We start from the raw sequence: 18,956 nt of genomic DNA on the forward strand, positions 1-18,956 counted from the left end.
GGGAAAGAAGCTCGCTTATCACTATGCGGCCTCCTCGTGCCCTACCCTCCTTTCTCGGGATTCGATGAATAAATGTTTACTCATTTCGCAGATGAGCAAACTCTAGGCTAACGAACCTGCGCAAACAGCAGGGATAGGAGCCCCTATGTAAGCTAAGAATGAGTGAAGAGGTAGGGGGCGTGTCCTTAACTATGGTGGGTGGGAACTTAAAATGACGTCTTTCCATTAGTTCCCCATCCCGAAGATTTCCTCTGAGAAAGCCCGACAACCTATGACCCGGAAGCTATACTGGCCAACATGGCTGCACCCAGCAATGCTGACAAGTAGACCCGGAGACAGCTGAGAGTTGCGGTAGGAAGGAATTACCGTCGCGCCGCTCGAGAACTAGGCCGGGCTCTGGCCTCTGGCTCCGTGTCCGGCCTCCAAGCGCGTTGTGCCACAGGTCTGCGGACATCGTGACCTTTTCCCCTTGAATTGTGTTGGGAAGGGGAGGAGCAGGGCGACTTGAGCCCCGCCTACTGTGTGTTTGTGTGTACTGTGCGTGAATGTATTCGTGCGAATTGCTGAGTGTGCTTATGAGTGTGTAAGTGCGACCCTCCACCTCCCTCCTTTCACTCACCACACCACCCGCCCCCGCCCCAAACCCTGCCCCCAGGCAAGGAAGAGAGAGACCCGATTCTGTCCCCGGACTCCGGGACCTGAGGAGGAGGGACCCCGCCTGAGCCAGGGGACATCCGCGTGCCTTAGTTAGCACACAGTTGCTGGGGACCATGTGAGGATTGCCTCCTGGGGGCGCTGTGGCGGCTCTCAGAGATGCGCTAGTTAGTGCATAGGTGCTCACTAAGTGCTCCTTGTGTAACAAGCACTACGCAGGCCCACGGGGGTGCAAAGAAAAGCAAAAGGCGGCCTTGCCGGCGTGGAACACACATTCAAGTGTGGGGGTCCACACAAAGTTAATTAGGTGCCCATCAGATCCCTACAGAGTAACTGGAAGGGTCTCAGAGGGAAAGACCTATTGCAGAAGAGGACTTTGAGTGAATCTTGGCGGAAGCCACGAAATGAAGTGGCGGAAAAAGCATTTTAGGCCTGTTAAGTAGCCCGAGTGCCCTGTTGGAGAAATGGCGGAGTCCGGTGTAGCTGGGTCAGAGACACAAAAAGCTGAGGAGGCACCCAGCTAAGAGAAGCTTTGAATATCTGACACTGGAGATAGCAGGAAGCCTGGGAAACCTCCTTACCCGAAGAGTTGGGTGGGGGTGTGGTCTGGTCGGACCTGCTCTTTATGAAGTTCCCTTTGACAGTTAATAGAGGATGGATGGGGTTCTTGAAAGACTTGAATCAGGACCCCGGTTAGAAAGTTATTGTAGTAGTCCAGGCTTAAAACTGTAAGAACCTTAAAATGATGTAATACAGGGCAATTGGAGGTAAAGGGATACAACATATGGGGGAGATGCTGTGAACTATAAAATAAGATTTAGCAGTTTATTGGAGATGTTGGGTTAGAGGGGACCAAGGAATACACCTAAGTTGGGAGTCTAGGTTAGTGAGATGGATGAACCTTTGACATTCTCTTAGTTCTGTAGTGGGTGTGAGGGTTCAGAGAGGTTTCCGAGGCCATCCTCTGGGCCAGCTAACCATATATCCTTTCCTTGGTTAGGCAGTTGTCTGTTTGCCATTACTTCCTGACCAGGGCCAGCAGCAAGATGAACTGCATACGGAGGAGCATACTAGCCTGGGATCACTCCGTGGGACAGCACTTCCTTTCCAGAGTTGCTCCAAGGCACAACCCTTGGCAGCCTGAAGGAAACTGCCTTTTACAGGTAGCAGAGATGGGGTAGGAGAAGCATCACCTACATGTCTAACTTTGGGCAGGCTATTTAACCTTTCTTGGCCTCCATACCATCCTTTTACAGTTGAGAAAAACATCATCATTTCCAGTTTTAAGTCCTATTGGCCAGAGTAGAAAGGGGGAACAGGAGGCGGCACCCAGTTTCCTTTGGCTGTGCCCCATTTACTTGTCATTCCTCTAAAATGGAATCTTAGTAATCTTCACAAGGGCTATTCAATTTTTGTGCCATTCCTGGCTAGCATACCCTGTTGAATATTTAACAGCTTCTCAGGCCATGTGTACTCAAAGCCTGGGACAAATTTGGAATAGGAATCTGAAATAAGTGGAGAGAAACAAAATTGCCCTAGGGGGGGAAAGGACAGGACTTTGTGTTGAAGACAGAAAATTCTTTCCTTAATACAGATATTGGGTATTGTGGAGAAGAAGCGAGAGCTAATAGATATATTAGGAATCGCTGGCTAAATTTGACAATGGTTTGGATATGTTGAGTGAGAGAGAATAGAGTAAGTTGACACTTAAAAATTGGGAATCTAGGTTAATGGGACTTTATAATACTATTAAAAAATTTTAGAGTCTTGGGATTTCAAAGTGGGGAAGAAGGAGTTTTTTCCTGAGCCATCCAGACCCCTCTGTAGATAACAGGCCCCAGGCCAAGTGTTCAAATCAAAGAACTTTGGGAAAGGAACAAGGTTCCTTCTAAGAGATCTCACCCTATGGAGGTAGGATAAACAGACTTCCTGGTGGGCAAGGGTCTCAAATCCCTGTTCTGATTCTTGTTGACCCACAGGCCCTCTCCCAGACCCTAAGGTGCTTCCACAACAGTGCAAAGAGACTAACCTCAGATTCTGAGCCAGTCCCTATGGTGAGGCCCCCTGCAGTGTCTACGAAGGCCTTGGAGCCATATGAGGACTTCTTTGAGCAAGCTACTGGTGGACAGCGAGATAAGACGGGATTTTCAAGGGCAGTCAAGGCCTTTGCCCAGCGGGATGTACGAAAGCGGGGCCATGTTGACTTTATCTACTTGGCTCTGAGAAAGATGCCAGAGTACGGGGTGGAGTGTGACCTGGCTATCTATAACCTCCTGCTGGACATTTTCCCCAAGGAGATATTTGTACCTCGAAACATAGTGCAGGAAATCTTCAACCATTACCCCCGTCAGCAGGAGTGTGGCATAAAAGTGTTAGATCAGATGGAAAATTATGGTAAGAGGAAGGAGTCTGAGGATCCCTCCCCACTCCCAGCAATGCTATTAGCCAGTGTGTAATGGGATTAGATGGGGTTCAGTGAAATGGGGGTGATCCCAACTGAGAAGAATGAAGAAAAGGTTTTTTGAGGGGTAGGGAGATGAATGTTCTATATGCAAGGTTTCAAAGGGCAGTCATGTGGCAGAGAGCTTACCCTCATGCTGTTTGGCCTCAGAAGATGGAGGAACAAATTGGGAAGGGGCTGGGCAGACTGATGTTTTACCAAGGCAAAGACTAGCTTTGGTAGAAGAGATTTAAACTTTAGGTCAGGAAAGTGTCATTCACAACCAGAGCTGTCCAGAAATGAAAAGAACTACCACGAGATATAATTCCCTATCATAGATCTTTAGGAGGAGGTTAGATAATTATATGGCAAGGATAGAATAGAACTCAGATTCTTAACCTAGATTCTTTGAACTTTTTAAATATTTTGATAACTGGTTTTCTTTGTAATTGTATGAATGTAGTTTTATGCATTTAAAAACATTATTTTGAGAAGGGGGCCTTAGTTTCACCAGATTTCTAAAAGGAGTGATTCCCCCAACAAAATTTAAGAAACTCATTTATAGGGGGATTCTTATTTAGGCACAGATTGGACTAGATCTCTTCTGAGGCCCTTTCTGAATCTGAAATTCTTATTCTGTTCTTCCAAAGAAGGGCATGGGGAGGAAACTCCCTGCTTAACTTGGAAGATACTACCCTATGTAGGGTAATTCACTTCTGATCCATATATGCTTCTCTGTGTGCCTTTGCTTTTCTCTGTTTTTCTGCTTCTTTCTCTTCTGGCCCAGTACAGGGGTCATGCCAAACAAAGAAACCGAGTTTCTGCTGCTACAAATTTTTGGACGAAAAAGTCACCCTATGCTCAAATATCTTCGCCTGACATACTGGTTCCCCCGATTCAAGAATATCAATCCCTTCCCGGTGCCGAAACCACTTCCCAAAGACCCCGTTGACCTGGCCCGGCATGGTTTGGAGCGTATTGCAGCTGACTTGAGTGCCAGAGTCACTGTGTACCAGGTAGCACCCAGACCACTCCATTTTCCCAGCTATCACTGTGGGTCCTGTTTTTCTTTTTCCGCCCTTATGGTCTCTGTCTCTGAGACAAAGTGCCAGGACTTTTTCCTTTGATGATCCCATTGTCCTTGTATGTTTCCTTTGGACTCTGTCTCTCGGGGTGGTTAGGGGATGAACATGGGTGGGGTGGGAAGGAACTGGGTACCTTGTACTCTTTTCATTTTTCTGTCTGTAGATGCCTGGGCCAGAAGATCTTGGAGCTGATCCATCACAGCCTCACATTGTGGGTAGGTCTTGTGCTCATTGGGTATATAGCATATCACCAATCTGCTATGGCCACAGATAAAGTGAGGTTAGACAGGAGAAGAGTATCTGAAGACACTGAAGGGAGAGATTTCAAAGGGCTCAGGGAGCCCTCAGAGCTGGTATAAGATAAGATGGTGCCCATTTCCTCATCTTTTTTTGTACTTGAAGATGCAAACTGAGATGAATTCTGGAGAAAAACCAGAGAGAGATAAGCAAGTGAAGTTGGAATTAGCTTCAGGGTCTCTCGGGGTCTTTGCATAAGATGACAGACAAAACTCGGTGCTTCATTTTATGGAGGTGGAAAGGATATTGGAGATAAAGTATAATTTTTCATTTTATATCTGGACCCCTAAAAGACACTATGGGTGGGGTGGATGGAAGTCACCTGCTAGAAATAGCACTAGAATGGATATGTGCATTTCTCTCCCCAAATCAGGGATCCAGAGTCCTGACCAGCAGGCTGCCTTGGCTCAGCACAACCCTGCTAGGCCTATTTTTGTTGAGGGACCCTTCCCATTGTGGCTTCGAGACCAGTGTCTTTACTACCATGTGCTTCGGGCTGACCTGCTACCTCCTGAGGAGAGAGTGAGAGGAGGAACTTTCAGGAGGAGGGACGGGGGTGCCCAGGGCTGTTAGCAGAAAAGGGGTCTGGCAAGGAGGCACTGAGCCTAGTGCTGGTAACACCCGGTGGTTCTGACAGTTGTGCTGAAAACCCTGGTTGGGGTGGGTGACACCACTGAGTGTTTGGCTTTAATCTGAACCTCATGGATACTGCCTCCAGCAGGAAGAAAAGGAGATCGATCCAGAGTGTAACTTCTATTACCCCATGCAGCTGGACTTGGATTTGGAGCGAGGACCCTGGGACGACTATGAGTTTGATGTGGATGAAGGTATTGGGTTCCTCTGCGCAGCCCTAGGGCGGACCCCTCCACTGTCCTTTGTGTTTCAGGCGGAAGTCCCTTGGCATTGTCTTTCCCTCCCTGGGACTACTTTAAGCCCAGAGATCAGCACTGGCCTCACACCTGAAGAACTAATCTTACTGGGGAGGGGAGGCGAGGCGAGGCGAGGCGAGGCGGGCTAGAAAAGAGGCAGGTTTCTGAGCTGCTGCTGGAGTGAGCTCTAAGGCTGCTTGTCCAGCGGCAGAAGGGAAGGGAGCAATCCAGGAGGTGAGGGGCGTCAGGCCCGGTGGCAGGGGTCAGGAGTATATTATGGGCAGCCCTCCTGGAGCCCCCAGCCCAGAGTTCCCATCTGTTCCCATAGTGGAGGAAGGCCCCGTATTTGCCATGTGTATGGCTGGAGCCCACGACCAAGCCACACTTGCCAAGTGGATCCAGGGCTTGCAGATCACCAACCCAGCCCTGGCACGGATCCCAGTGGTCTTCCGTCTGGGAGTGATGGGAGGAGAACTCCAGCTTGCCGAGCTTCAGGAGAGCCAGGAGCAGCACAGCCAGGAGCAAGGGGGGGGAGGAGGAGCCCTCCGGAGCCCCGCGGGGACAGCGGGGTCAGAGCGGAGCCTTTGCCTGAAGCCCCGAGACTGGCCACCAGTGCCCTGTTCACCTGCAGTGCAGTCTGGGCGGACTGGGCGCGCTGAGACTGGGCTGGAAGCTTCAGACCTGGGGGAGAAAGGCGCTGTGGCAGAGCTGCTCTCCCCTCCCCCCGGAGCAGGGCGCTGGGATTAACGCTGCGGAGCAGTTTGTCTTTTATTACCAGCAAATAAAGTGTCATCCTCGGGGATTCGGCCTGCTCTGGTTTCTGTGGTGGCCTCGGGCCTGGGGCACTGCCCTTTAGGGGTGAACACAACACTCCCCCTCCCCCCACCAGAACACAGGTGAGTTCTGACCGAAGCCAGCCACTGATCCTGGGGGGGAGGGGGAGGAAAGATACCCTCCCCAAGAGATGGCATGCCCTAAGAGAGGATGCCGGGCCACAGTCCTTGTGCCACTCGGTACCAAAACGTCCTCTGTCTGAGGGCCAGGAGGCAGCGAACGGACTAAATAATCTGCTAGTTCTGTTCCAGCCCCGAATTTTGTCACCTCCTTGCCAGGGGCTGGCCCACAGGCTGGCAGCACCTCCCCAGTGGCAGCGGGCGACCTTGGGCATTTAGTTCACTCAGCCTCAACGAGTCTCATACCGATCTCCCCCTTTCTAACCTTCCCTTCTTCGGGAAGATTCTGAGTCCACGCTTGGGTCGGCGAAGGGGGCGGGACTCGCGCAGGCGCACTCGACGCGTCGGGGCTCTTTTTCGCGAGCGCCGGGTTAAATTTTTCCCGGCGGGCGCGGATGATCGTCGCCACTTCCGGTCGGGCTCCTAACAACGGGAGAGGCTGTAACCAGGGAGGGGGGGGGATGGCGGAGCGGACGCCGGAGCCCGAGGCCGAGGCCGAAACGGAGACTGGAGCCGAGGGCGAGGGCAGCGGGGAAGCGGCAACCGAGGAGGGCGCGGCGGGCCGTAAGGCCCGGGGCAGGCCGCGCCTCACCGAGTCTGACCGGGTGCGGCGGCGGCTGGAGTCCCGGAAGAAGTACGACGTGCGGCGCGTGTACCTGGGCGAGGCGCACGGGCCCTGGGTGGACCTGAGGCGCCGCAGCGGCTGGAGCGACGCCAAGCTCGCCGCCTACCTCATCTCCCTGGAGCGGGGGCAGCGCAGCGGACGCCACGGGTGAGGCCCGGCCCCCTCCCCCGGACCAGCCCGCAGCGGACCGCCGGGGCGCACGCAGGAGGGAGGCCGGGGGAGGAGCGGGCCGGAGCCCGCGGGGTTCCGGGAGTCTTGTGCAGGAGTGCAGTGGAGCGGGCCCAGCCTCGGAGGGATGTGGGGAGGGAGGGCGAGGCAGCTAGGACTCACGAAGCGCCTGGTACGTGCCGGGCACTGGGCGGAGGGCGGAGCGCGGGGACGCAGAGAGGGGCCTCGCGTGGTGGGCAGGCTGCGCGCACACCCGGGAGGGGCAGGGAAGGCTTTGGCCGGCACGCTTTCTCGTCGCCCCTGTGACAGACAGCCGGGGGGGGGGGGGGGCGGCTTCGGGAGCCCTCGGCTCTGCCTCCGGAGGGGGAGGGTCGGGAGAGAAGCGGACTTGTCCGGGCGGACTCCGTCCTGTCCTGTCAGACTCCCGGAGCGGAGCTGGAGTAAGGGCAGTTAGAGGGCTGGCGGGCACAGGGGGATCTTGCCTGCACTGAGCGGCCTCGAGAGTGCTGGAGCCCCTGGCCTTGGAGGCTTTCCAGGAAATAGCCCGGCACGGCACGTAGTAGGTGTTTAACGAGGGCTTACTGAGCTGAGGAGGCGACTTCTGAGGGCCCGAGGCCGCGCAGCGGGAGGTAACGGTGTAAAGCGCCTCTCAAACGCTGGCCGGGTGCAGATGTCGCCTGTTACTGTCCTGACGGAGCCCCAGTACTGGGGGCAGCAGTGACTCCTGCAGGGAAGCGGTCAGAGGAAGAGAACTGGGAGCAGCGGGTGGAGGCACCAGAGAAGGGCAGCTCTACGAGGAAGAAGGGGCCAGGGAATGGGAATCGTTTAAAGGCAGGAGTGGTGTAGCTTTTATTTCTGTACCCCGTGCCCCTGACGTAATAGGTGCTTAATAAGGGTTTGTTGACTGATTGGATGATGCTGGGAAATTTAGAAGCATGAGGGTTGGTTAAATGCCATGGGAATGTTCCCCAATCATTTATCAGCCATTCTGACCGGCGTGGTGACCGTCACCACTTCAAAGAACCTAGTAGAAAAGCCTGTCTGAGATGTGGGCCGGCAGTCCTGCAGAGGCCGCCGGCGTTGGGAACATTTTCAGATGTTGGCCGGGGTTGGGGGTTTCGCTTGACTGGACTTTTTTACGACAGACTCCTCACCGCACACCCTGTGGGGTGGTGTACACTTTATTGTCCCCATTTTAAAACTGAAAAACCGAGGCTCAGAAAAGCGAGTTGGAGAGAATAGTGCAGTGGGGGGGTGGAGGCGGCAGCCCCGAGCAGAAGCTATTAGGTGCACATCGCAAGTGAGCTGGTGACATGTTGTAATGGAAAGAGGGATGAACTTGAGGTCAGGAGACCCCTATTTAAATCCTGCACTAGTTGTGATTCTGGGAAAGTTCTGTGACCTTCTTGAGCCCCAGTTTCCACAAAGAAAATGAGAAGTGAAGAGACTGCTCTCACACACATTGTTGTGGGCAAAGCACTTTGTTTTCCCCACAGACGAGTTATTCTTACTATGGTTTAAGTGTTTTACAGCAGAAGGAAGGAGAGACGGGTGGTCACCACGGAGGAGGGGCGGGTTCAAACCTCCTTAGGCCTTGCTCCCACCATGCACACTCTTCCCCTGGAGCCTCCCTCCTGCTCTGGCCTCCCTGATTTCGAGGTTATCTTTTCTCTGATTTTGAGGGCCTCTTCACGTTATCCCCTTATCCATATGCCGTGGGCCCTTCCACCGCCAGATAGCCCTTCTGCTGTCCAATGAGAAGACCTTCAAAGATCCTAGCTCGGCCCTCTCACTCGCTGCTGCTTCTCTCTGTTACAGGAAGCCTTGGGAGCAAGTCCCCAAAAAGCCAAAGCGGAAGAAGAGTAAGTGGGTAATGGGGCCTAAGACTTGTGATTTGTCCAGGGAATGGAGGAGCAGTAATGCTAATGAGTCGGAGGAGTGAGCCCTTATTTCTTCTATTTTTCAGCAGTGTATAGTCTTTCAGGTAGGCTCAAGAGACTGGAGGGAGCAAGGAACTCTGCTGGTGACTCCACTCAGAGCTGTTACCCTGTTCTCTCCTCTGGCCCTCCTCAGTGGCTCCGTTCTTATCCCACGGGCTAGACAGTAGTTGTGCCCTAATTGGCTAAGAAGGGCACTTGAACTTGAGTTTGGGTGATTATGGGTCCAAGTGACTGAAAGATTTGGAGAATTTCAGCTGTGACTTACCTGGAAGGAGTGTTATTTGTTTGGAGGACAGTCTTTGACTCCTGGAGGAATTGAAATTTTGGTAGCTACCCTTTCCTCTCCCTTCTCTGACCCTTTACAAGGGTGCTCCTGTTGCAGGACACTAGCTCTCAGGCCTTGACATGCTCTCTAGCAGCTGTATGATAACTGCGCTATGGGGAGGTTTGGGGCTTTAAGGATCAATTCACTGACCCAAGGAGAACAATGTGGACTTCTGCTTTTATTAATAAGCCCTGCTATCCCAGAGCCTTCTGTGAGAATAGACTAGCTCTGAGGGTTCAAGGAGACCACAGTGTTGCAGGTATACCCTTTTGGGAAAGTCCTCCCTTTTCCTCATTCCTATGCTAGTGGAATCCTAGTAGTCTGTCCTCAAGTACTGAGCAACATGCCTGCCAGGTATCGGCAAGAGGGAGTTTACTGTCCTGTACCCCACCAACACTAGAGGACCCAGACCCGTGGGGGATCACAGCCAGCCTGTCCTACCTACCTTCCTACTTTGTGTTCTTACAGATAAGGCCTCTCCCAGTGACTAGAAGGGGGGGGGGTGCTGACGTGAATAGTGGTGGCCAATTGGGACTGTCTCCCTGGGCAAGATCCGCTTCCTCTCGGGAGGAGGTGGGCAATGATCTGTGTGCTTGAATATTTCTGTTCCCCAAATCCTCACAGTAGAGAAAGGGCTTATAGACTTGCCTCTTGCAAGCTTTGTTCCATTTGCCTTTCTCCTTTCCTAGGAAGGAGGCGTAATGTGAACTGCCTAAAGAACATGGTGATCTGGTATGAGGATCACAAGAACCGCTGTCCCTATGAGCCTCACCTGGCAGAGCTGGATCCCACCTTTGGGCTTTATACCACAGCAGTATGGCAGTGTGAGGCAGGACACCGGTACTTCCAGGACCTCCACTCACCTCTGAAGCCGCTCAGTGATTCGGAGAACGAGAGTGACAGAGGTAGGGATGCCTTGAGCTGAGGGCCCTGGGACACACCTCTTTTCACTCCTCATTCTGAGGTGGCATTGGTCTCCCCCTCAAGGCACGCTGTCGCAGGGAGCTCACAGCTTATTTCTCTTTCCACCTTCCTCTTTCTGAATGAAGTTGCCTACTCCTCCTTAATTGGCATCTCCTCTCCCCAGATAGCGTGGATCTGGAGCCTGCTGGCCCCGTGTTAGGTTCTCTAAGGGCCAAGGAGAGGGGAAAGGAGAGAATTCAGCCCCTCTTGTGTCTTTTGAGAAAAAATTCACATATGTGGTTCAGAAAGCAGTTTTGAGTGGTGTGTGATAAGGGACAGATAAGTTTTTGTGGTAAGGAGTGATCACTCAAACAGGAATGAGTCTAGCATTTGTAAGGGGATGCTTAGGAGACAAGTTTGACCCTGCTGGTTGGCACAATGGAGAGAGCCCTGGGCCTGGAGTCAGGAAGGCATGAGTTCAAACCATCCATAAAATGGGGATAATAACAAACACCTCCTCAAAGGATTGTGGTGAGAATTAAATGCTAACACTAAAGCAGTTAGCAGAGTGTCTGGCACGTAGTAGGTCTGAACACTAGCTATTAGAGTTACTGTGTCTGTCTGACTCAGGTTCTTAAGTGTGCTTGCTGGGAGAACGACTAGGGAGTGTGTTTGCTGGGTCATGTCTGCTTTCTAAGGGTCATGATATCCCTGCTTTTTCTTTATTTCCATAGTGGGCAATGGCTTGGGAGCTGGAAGTTCAGACTCCTCAGGCTCTCAATCTGACTCAGATTCTGATGGACGGGCCCAGACTGTGCAAGCCTCCCCGGTGCCAGCCGCACCACCTCCTCCAGCCCCCGAGGGCGGCAGCAGTGGGCTCATCACACAGGACGGCATCCACATTCCCTTTGAACACCACATGGACAACTTGACAGCGGAGCAGGGCACACCCCTGTGCCACAGCCCAACCACCAGTGGTCCTGAGAACATGGAGACTGTGGTGTGTGTGCCTGTGCCAGTCCAGGTGGGCACAGGCCACAGTGCCTTGTTTGACAGTGTGCCCCAGGAAGCTTTGGGCGAGGTGGTGGCCAGCTGTCCTGTGCCAGGGATGGTGCCAGGCTCTCAGGTGATCATTATCGCGGGCCCTGGCTATGATGCTCTGGCAGCAGAGGGCATTCACTTGAATATGGCCAGTGGTGGTGGCAGTGGAGAAGAGGTGCCCTGTGCTGTGATTGAGGGCGTGGCCGCCTACACCCAGACTGAGCCCGAAAGCCGCCTGCCTGACCCCTGCGGCCCCTCGGAGAGTATGGCGTGTATAGAAACCAAAAAAGGTCTCTCTTTTCCCTCCTCTCAGTTCCTCTCCCCACCCTTCCTGGGCCTCCCTCAGGTCAGCCAGTTGACGCCAGGCAGAACCCTGTCCTGGGCCCCTGGGGGAGGGATCAGAGGCCAGGGAGGGCCGCACCCTGAGGAGCAGAAGGTGGGCTGCCTGCCCTCGACTGCTGCACAGCACCCATGTCCACACATGCCAGTGAAGACAAGGCAGCCTGGTGTAGTGGAAACATCCCTGGATTTGGAGTGTCAGAGGCTCTGGGTTTGAGTCCCTCCTCTGCCAGTCACACTGCCTGTGAGATGGATCTTAGGCAAGTCAAGTCGCTTCTGGGGCTCATCTGTCAAAACCAAAGTGTTGGACTCAGTGATTTCCCAATTCCCTGCTAGCTCTGAATCATGGAAATGTAAGACAGACAAGTGGGAAAGAGGGGCCTCGGGCCACTAGGGTGGGAACAGAGGCAAAGAGATGCTGCTCCTTGACCCTGTTGAGATGGAAGTTGTCCTGGGTGGAGAAGGGTGGGAGGAAGGAGGAGGTTGGCATTTGGTTGCAGGTAAGTTGGGTGGCCAGTGAGCCTTTTCTGCAGACCCCGGGGCGGGGTCCCACTACAGCTTGGCTTGGCTTGGCTGAGGCCTAGTCCTTGAGTTCTTAACCCTGGTAGGGCCCACCCACAGCCACATTTGGGGGCTCTCCAAGAGGAGAGACCCTCTCAGCTTGGATTTAGTACTAATGTGTAACTTTCCCTCTTCCCAGAGAAGGAAGAACTCTATGTCCTCAAGAAGGAAGAGAAAGAGGAGATGTCTTCCCCAGAACTGGAAGAGTTAGAGACAGTGGCTGAGAACATGGAGCCCGAGCCTGAAGAGTTAGACAGTAATGACATGTCAGCCATCATTTATGAGATTCCCAAGGAGCCTGAGAAGTGAGTGTGTGAATCACCCGTAAGTGTCTGGTCATGCAAAAAGGGGGGGGGGGCAGCCCGGGCTTCTTCTGGGCCACACTGGGTGGGGCACTGTGGTGATGGGCTATTGGCAGAAGTGATGTTTGGACATGACATGTGAGGGGCACTGGCTCTCTAGACGAGGGCTGAGACTGTGGGGACAGATTGGGACTCTTCTCTAGCCAGCAGAGCCTGGGAAAAAACAGGCCCCCAACTCATGCCCATGTACACACACACTCATGCACACATACTCTGAACCTAGGCCTATGTGTACACATACACGTGCCTCTGTCAGGGAGCTAATTGCCAGGAGGGACAGAGACTGGATTCTGGGATGCGTGGGGAGGAATGGGTAGCATGGGCTCTCCTGGGGCTTGGCTTGTGCAGTACCATCCAGGGCCCCTCAGCCTCGGGCCTGAGCAAAAGTCAGAAAAGAAGCAAAAAAGAGAACAGTGGTATCCTCTGGCTGGAGGCCTGAGCTTGGCCTGATGTGGTCTCTGCTTCCCCCACCCCCACCCCCACCCCCATCCCTGCCCTCAGGAGGCGGCGCAGCAGGCGGGGCCGAGCCACGGATGCTGATGGCCTGCTGGAGATGTTTCATTGCCCCTATGAAGGCTGTAGTCAGGTCTACGTAGCCCTGAGCAGCTTCCAGGTACGCCAGTCCTCTCCACTTCTTTTGCCTTTTGTTTAGTTAACAAACATGCATCAAGTACTTGTGTGTGCTGAGCCCTGTGGGAGACAGAGGCTGGGAGAGACTTTTCTTTTCTATTGGGCTGGTGCCTCTGTGTCAGGACAGCCTACCTTAAGAGAGAGCTCCATCAATGAGTGTAAACTGTGAGCATTTTTTTGTTGTTGTTTTTCTTCCCAGATTATTTTTACCTTCCTTTGCAACAACAAAATTCAGTTCTGCACATATATATTGTACCTAGGATATTCTATAAGATATTTAGTATGTATGGGAATGCCTGCCATCTAGGGGACGGGGTGGAGGGAAGGAGGGGAAAAATTTGGAACAGAAGGGAGTACAAGGGATAATGTAAAAAAAAAAAATAAAAAAAAATTGCCTATGCATATGTACTGTCAAAAAAAATGTTATAATTATAAAATTAATTTAAAAAAAAAAGGAAAAAAAAGAGAGCTCCATCAACTAGGGAAATGGAGGAAGCCTTCTCTGTAGGTACAATGTCCGGCACAAAGACAGGGATTCAGGAAATGGGTAGCAGGAATTCAGGCAGGCAATACAGCTCATCCTACAGGCTGAGAGGTGTCACCCTGGGGATGGAGTTTGGGACAAGAAGGTGCTGATCAGCTGAGAGAGTCTGGTCAGGGACCCCCCCCCCCATGTGTCTGGTGAGGCTGATGACAGCCCCTCCTCCAGTGGTGGTGCTGGGAAGGACTGTAGACAAGGGATTTGAGGCTAAATTGAGTGCTGCTCTGTATACAGGAGCTGTTATTATTAAGGGGAGATGTTTGCATTTTATCTTAAAAGTGATGAGTCCCTGAAGATTGTTTAGCAGAAGAGTGATATGGTCAGACCTATCCTTTCAGGCCATTGAAGTATAAGAGTGAAAGACCTGGGATAGCTTTGACACTCATCAGATGATCTAGAAAGGGGAGAGGAAATCTTGAGGAGAACGTTATCCTTTAACTCTGCAGATGTGTCCTCGGGCCCTCACTGGGACTGCTCTAAGAAATCCATGGGCTAAGGACTTTGTATCTGCCCCCGTACACCTCCAGGTCCTTCTGGGGCCTTGTTTGAAGTCTCTCTCTTGTGTTCTCTCTTCTCTCCCTATGAGCTACCCGCTCTCTTGGGAATATCTTAAGGACAAGGACAAAAGTTCCTTTGGAATCATTTGGCCACAGGTTTGCATAAGATCTGTTTCTATCCTCATTTGTGGATTTTTCTACTCCAGAATCACGTGAACCTTGTCCACCGGAAGGGGAAAACGAAAGTATGTCCTCACCCAGGTTGTGGCAAGAAGTTCTACTTATCCAATCACCTTCGAAGGCACATGATCATCCATTCAGGTTGGGCCCATGGAATTGTGGAACTAGATTTGGTTGGGATAAGGGAGCCGGAGGAACACTGGGCACACCTGGGCTCAATCCACTTTGAGTTCTTCTTATCTCAGATTTCCCTTATCTAGAGTAATCTATCTGCAATAGCATCCAGTCCTGCACAACAAACAAGGATTTTCTTAACCATTCCTTCAGATTTCCAGGCTGGTGGGGGGAATAAAGCTTTTTCCTCAGGGACCCTTTTGAGTTGTCATGAATGGGGGAATATGTCTTAAGAATGAATTTTTAACCTTCAGTCCCTGGGGCTTTGGGTTGTATTTCCAGGTGTCCGAGAATTTACATGTGAAACCTGTGGGAAATCCTTCAAGCGAAAAAATCACCTTGAGGTTCATCGACGGACACATACAGGAGAAACCCCTTTGCAGTGAGTGATGGCTTTCTTCCTCCCCACCCCAAAGCATCCTTCCAGGTTCTTGGCCCTGGGGAAGGTTGGGCCTTTTCCCCACTGGAGTCAGTCCTGCCTGCTGCCTTCTCCCTGTTCAGGCTCAGGGAGATTGAAGGAGTGAGGCTCCTCCTCAGGCTATAGCTGAGGCCCTTGACAGGGCAGTTGTAGCCCCAAAGCTGCTCCACCTCTGTCCCTGCTTGTCCCCAGGTGTGAGATCTGTGGTTACCAATGTCGACAGAGAGCATCCTTGAATTGGCACATGAAGAAGCACACGGCTGAGGTGCAGTACAACTTCACCTGTGAGCGCTGTGGCAAGCGCTTTGAGAAGATGGACAGCGTCAAGTTTCACAAGCTCAAGAGCCACCCTGACCACAGACCCACGTGATCCTCGCTGCCCAGCCTAAGGACATTCTTATTTATTTGTTCCCACTGACCTGGGCCCTTCTCCATAAACCTGACCCCACTTCACAAAGGCTATTCTGGGAGGCTGAAGAGAGCTAGCCCCAGAAAGGGGCTGCAGACAGTAAAGGTGGACACTGAGGGCACCAGGGCAAGCCGTGAAGCAAGGAGATGGCCTCCAAGAGTGGCCCTTTGCTCTTGGATCAGGGTTCTGCTGGTTGATACAGCAGGTGTTGTAAGGATCTTCTTGGATGTCGTGGGGCATGGGTCCACCCCCTTAAAGCTGAGATCTTTCAGCTAAGTCACTGGGCAAGAGGGCTGGACACCTGGAACAGTGTTAAGTGAGCAAAAGTGATTAAAAAAAAAAAAAAAAAAAGACACCAAAACAATCCCTCTCCCCACCCCACCTCTGTATGCTCCAGAATACTTGGGAAGACTAGGCCCACCTTTACACTACCCTCCTTTGGGCCCTGAAGAGAAAAAGGAATGCCTCGAGGGCTTTCCCCATTTGTCCCTAGTCTGATGCTTTCCTCCCAGGCTCCTGCCTCAGCCCCCTGATCTCCTGTTTGCCTTCAGGGCTGAGGGTTGGCCTTTGTTTGGAGGTGGAAGGGAGGGAGGGAAGAGGAGTGCTTGCCTTCCAAAGGTAAGGTTGGGAGGGTGCTGGGGTGTGCTTTTAGGGCCTGACATTAGTTGTTCCCTCTCATGTTGTGGGGCAGGAAAGCACTTTCCTGATAGAAACTATAGGGAGAAGAGGTCTTAGGCTAAGAGAGTACATGTTGCAAGGCTCTTTTGGCTTTGGATCAGGTTGTGGCCTCAGACGTGGGAGCCCAGGATTCTGCCCCCTTCACCTGCCGTCCTCCAACTCATGCCATGGTTCCTGGTGGTTGATGGGTCAGTTCTTCAGTACACTTAAACTTTCATGAATGGGCAGCCTTAATGGAAGGGGGGGAAGTCACTCCTTTCTCCAAGATCCTGCAGCTAAAATTCGGTGTCAGTCACAATCAGTCCTTTCCCTGGGCGTGGGGCTAGAGGACTATCCTTCTAAGAACTGGGCTTGGTTGGACGGGTTTAGCAAGGGTGGGCTGTTGGCCAGTACTTAACGGATCCCCGGTACCAAGTGGTGCCATGTGCCCTTTGCAGATGAATAGATCTAAGTACCTTCAGTTGTGTCTTGGATCCCAAAGGGGCTGGGGGCAAAGCCAGTTATGGTCCGGATTCACGGCTTTTTCCATGAGACTTCCGGGGAGAGGAAACTCAGTCTTCGATGGGGGTCACATCGAGTGCTAGACAAGCTGGAATCCCCACCTTTCAATTCCGGTTTGACAATTTCGCCCCTGAGGCTGACGCTGGCCAAGTTTCACGGTTTCCCTTCGCCAGGAGGTGGCGACTGAGTTCTTCGGAAGAACGGAGCTCGTGAGCGGCTGCGCCGCCGGGAGCCCAGGCATGTGCCTCGCCCCTCTCCTCCCTCCCTGGGCTCCCGTGACCATGATTGGCTACAATCGAAGCTGGTTGTTGGCCAGCCAGAGGCTCCCGCGCCGAAAGGGGGGCGGAGCTCTGCCTTTCCTTCCCATTCTGGCCCTTCGCCTCGAGCTTACTTTCCAGGTTTGGGGAGGGGCGGCTTGGAGCCTGTGGTTTTAGGTGAGAGTGGAGAGTATTCTCTTAGCTTAGAATACGAGCGGCAGCCTCAGACAGCGCCCCCTCCCCACCCGGGCGGCCGCAGCTGGCAAGCCGCAGTTACCATGGGAACCCCGCTTAGGCCGCATGCTTTCTAGAAGATGCTGGTGAGGAGCGCCCTGTCCTCCCGTTCCACCGCGCGCATCGCCTTCTCTCCCTGGCCCCGGGTGGACTGTCAGTTACTCCCCGCCCACGGAGGAGAGACCCGCTGGTGTGAGAGGAAACGTGCTTTCTATATTCTATTCTGACCAATAGGCGAGCCTGCGTTTAGCTCCCGGGCTCTGCCGACGCTGTTAGAAAACATTCCATTGGTTTCCTTTTTCCTCAGCGAGGCTGGCGTGGAGATTTTACTGGCTGTGGGTGGGTGGATCCGAACAAACCACCGAGAGAATCAGCGCTGGGGGAAAAAGGGGGGGGGCAGCAAAGCCCATAGCGTCCCTTCCCCCAGTCCCTGGCAGCTCGGGAGAACAATGCATTCAGCCGCTCCAGGAGCGGAGGGCAGGTGTCGTTTTCAGCTAGTCCCCCTCCCCCATGGCCCCGCCAATCTGAGCACTTGTTCCAGACGGGCATTCTTTCACCCCGCAGCTCGGAGCTCACGTCGAGGTATTCCTACGTAGCCTTCTAATTGCTTCTCTTACAAGTCCAGGCGACTGGCCTTTGTATAAATCCCCCGACTGCGCCCCCTGTTGCCCAGTTCATGATTGGCTAGCTCTGGGTCCTTCGACGGGAACAATTTGTTTCTTCGTGACTTTCCCTCATGGGGTGACTTTCGATTCTTTCGGTGGATCCGACACCCGTAGTGTGGAGTGAAGCTGATTTGTGACATTTGAACCACAGGGCAAGAATAGGGCATGACAGGCCTTGTCCCTCTGCTTTTTAGTCTCCGTTCCGACCTCGGACTCTGAGGTAACGGGACAGGCAGGATGGGGGGGAAGGGAGGACTTTCTGCGGGAATCCACACGAGCCGTCGTGCCGCGCTGTCTATGGTGCTGAAGCTAGCAAAATGGGATGGTCACCTCCGGGAAAGGAACCTTCTATCTCAGTCAAATTGGGGTGGGTTAGAGAGAGGCGCACAAACATTCAGAGACTGGGAACGCGAAACAAAGGCTCCGGGGGCGGGATGAGGGATGGAGAGGAATGGAGGCAGCTGCTGCTGCATTTTCTCTCCTCCGAGCCGGACGGGTTCCTATTGTTTGGGTCCCAGAGGCCTGAGGCTATATGGAAAGGGGGAGGGTGGCGTCTTAGCCCGTCACTAATCTCAGCCGGAAGTTTGTCTGAACGAGTGCATTCTGCACACGGATGTGAACACGTGCTTGTGTATGTGCTGTGCGGCGCAAGCATGTGTGTGTGTGTCTAAGCATGTGTGCGTCTTTCCGTGAGCGTGTGGACGTACTCTGGACATGCGTGAACTCATACACTTATCTAGACATTTGAGGACGTATACATGCACGAAAAGCTCGGCTCGGCTCCGTTAGGAGTGGCCTTGGGTTCCCCTGGGCCTGAGAGTATGACGGTGCTTCACCCTGCCAATTAGAAACCGGGAACCTCTGTTCATTTTTATGTAGGATCCTCCCACTCTAAGTTTGTAGGGAGGGGGGAATCCACGTGGTTCTTAGGCTTTCTGGGCCTCGAGTTGTGATTGGCTAAGCCTTGATTTCCCCCCTCTCTTCCCACCCCCCACCCAGAGGCCTAGGGTTGCCCCTGAGACTCAGTGTAAGTCTGGCTGAAGAGGCTGTTCTGTGTCCCGCTCCCTTTCCGCGCGAGCCAGGTTCTGTCACTCCGCCCTTTCTTCAGGCTAGAGGATCTCCAAGCGACCTTTTGCGCTAAGTTTGAGTTACTGGGGACTTTTCCTTCGGAATCGCTCAGTACTTCTTCCTAGCTTCTGTAGTCCTCAGT

The 18,956-nt window shown here is 53.0% G+C and overlaps 2 protein-coding genes across 2 annotated transcripts; both read left to right on the plus strand.

Annotated features, from left to right (window-relative positions):
• The first annotated feature begins 274 nt into the window (after positions 1–274).
• On the plus strand, positions 275–6,145 carry ECSIT (ECSIT signaling integrator). The gene is given in 9 exon segments (XM_074311096.1): positions 275–442; positions 1,688–1,817; positions 2,634–3,048; positions 3,887–4,110; positions 4,343–4,394; positions 4,850–4,998; positions 5,195–5,303; positions 5,674–5,872; positions 5,874–6,145. Coding segments are annotated over 8 exon segments (1,329 nt in total). The 5' UTR covers positions 275–442; positions 1,688–1,700; the 3' UTR covers positions 5,938–6,145.
• ZNF653 (zinc finger protein 653) lies at positions 6,109–17,020 on the plus strand. The gene is made up of 9 exons (XM_074311083.1): positions 6,109–7,070; positions 8,910–8,953; positions 10,046–10,261; positions 10,994–11,590; positions 12,340–12,505; positions 13,064–13,175; positions 14,437–14,551; positions 14,867–14,966; positions 15,195–17,020. The coding sequence occupies exons 1-9, from the start codon at positions 6,694–6,696 to the stop codon at positions 15,370–15,372; spliced, it is 1,905 nt and encodes a 634-aa protein (XP_074167184.1). The 5' UTR covers positions 6,109–6,693; the 3' UTR covers positions 15,373–17,020.
• The last annotated feature ends 1,936 nt before the right edge of the window (positions 17,021–18,956 follow it).

This window comes from Sminthopsis crassicaudata, chromosome 1 (assembly GCF_048593235.1).
Source record: "Sminthopsis crassicaudata isolate SCR6 chromosome 1, ASM4859323v1, whole genome shotgun sequence".
In the NCBI taxonomy this organism is placed as follows: Eukaryota; Metazoa; Chordata; class Mammalia; order Dasyuromorphia; family Dasyuridae; genus Sminthopsis; species Sminthopsis crassicaudata.

Coding starts and splice junctions, on each gene's coding strand:
- ZNF653 (XM_074311083.1), top strand. CDS start 6,694: ATGATCGTCGCCACTTCCGGTCGGGCTCCTAACAACGGGAGAGGCTGT. Junction 11,591..12,339: donor GTGTATAGAAACCAAAAAAG/GTCTCTCTTTTC, acceptor CCCTCTTCCCAG/AGAAGGAAGAACTCTATGTC. Junction 14,967..15,194: donor ACAGGAGAAACCCCTTTGCA/GTGAGTGATGGC, acceptor GCTTGTCCCCAG/GTGTGAGATCTGTGGTTACC.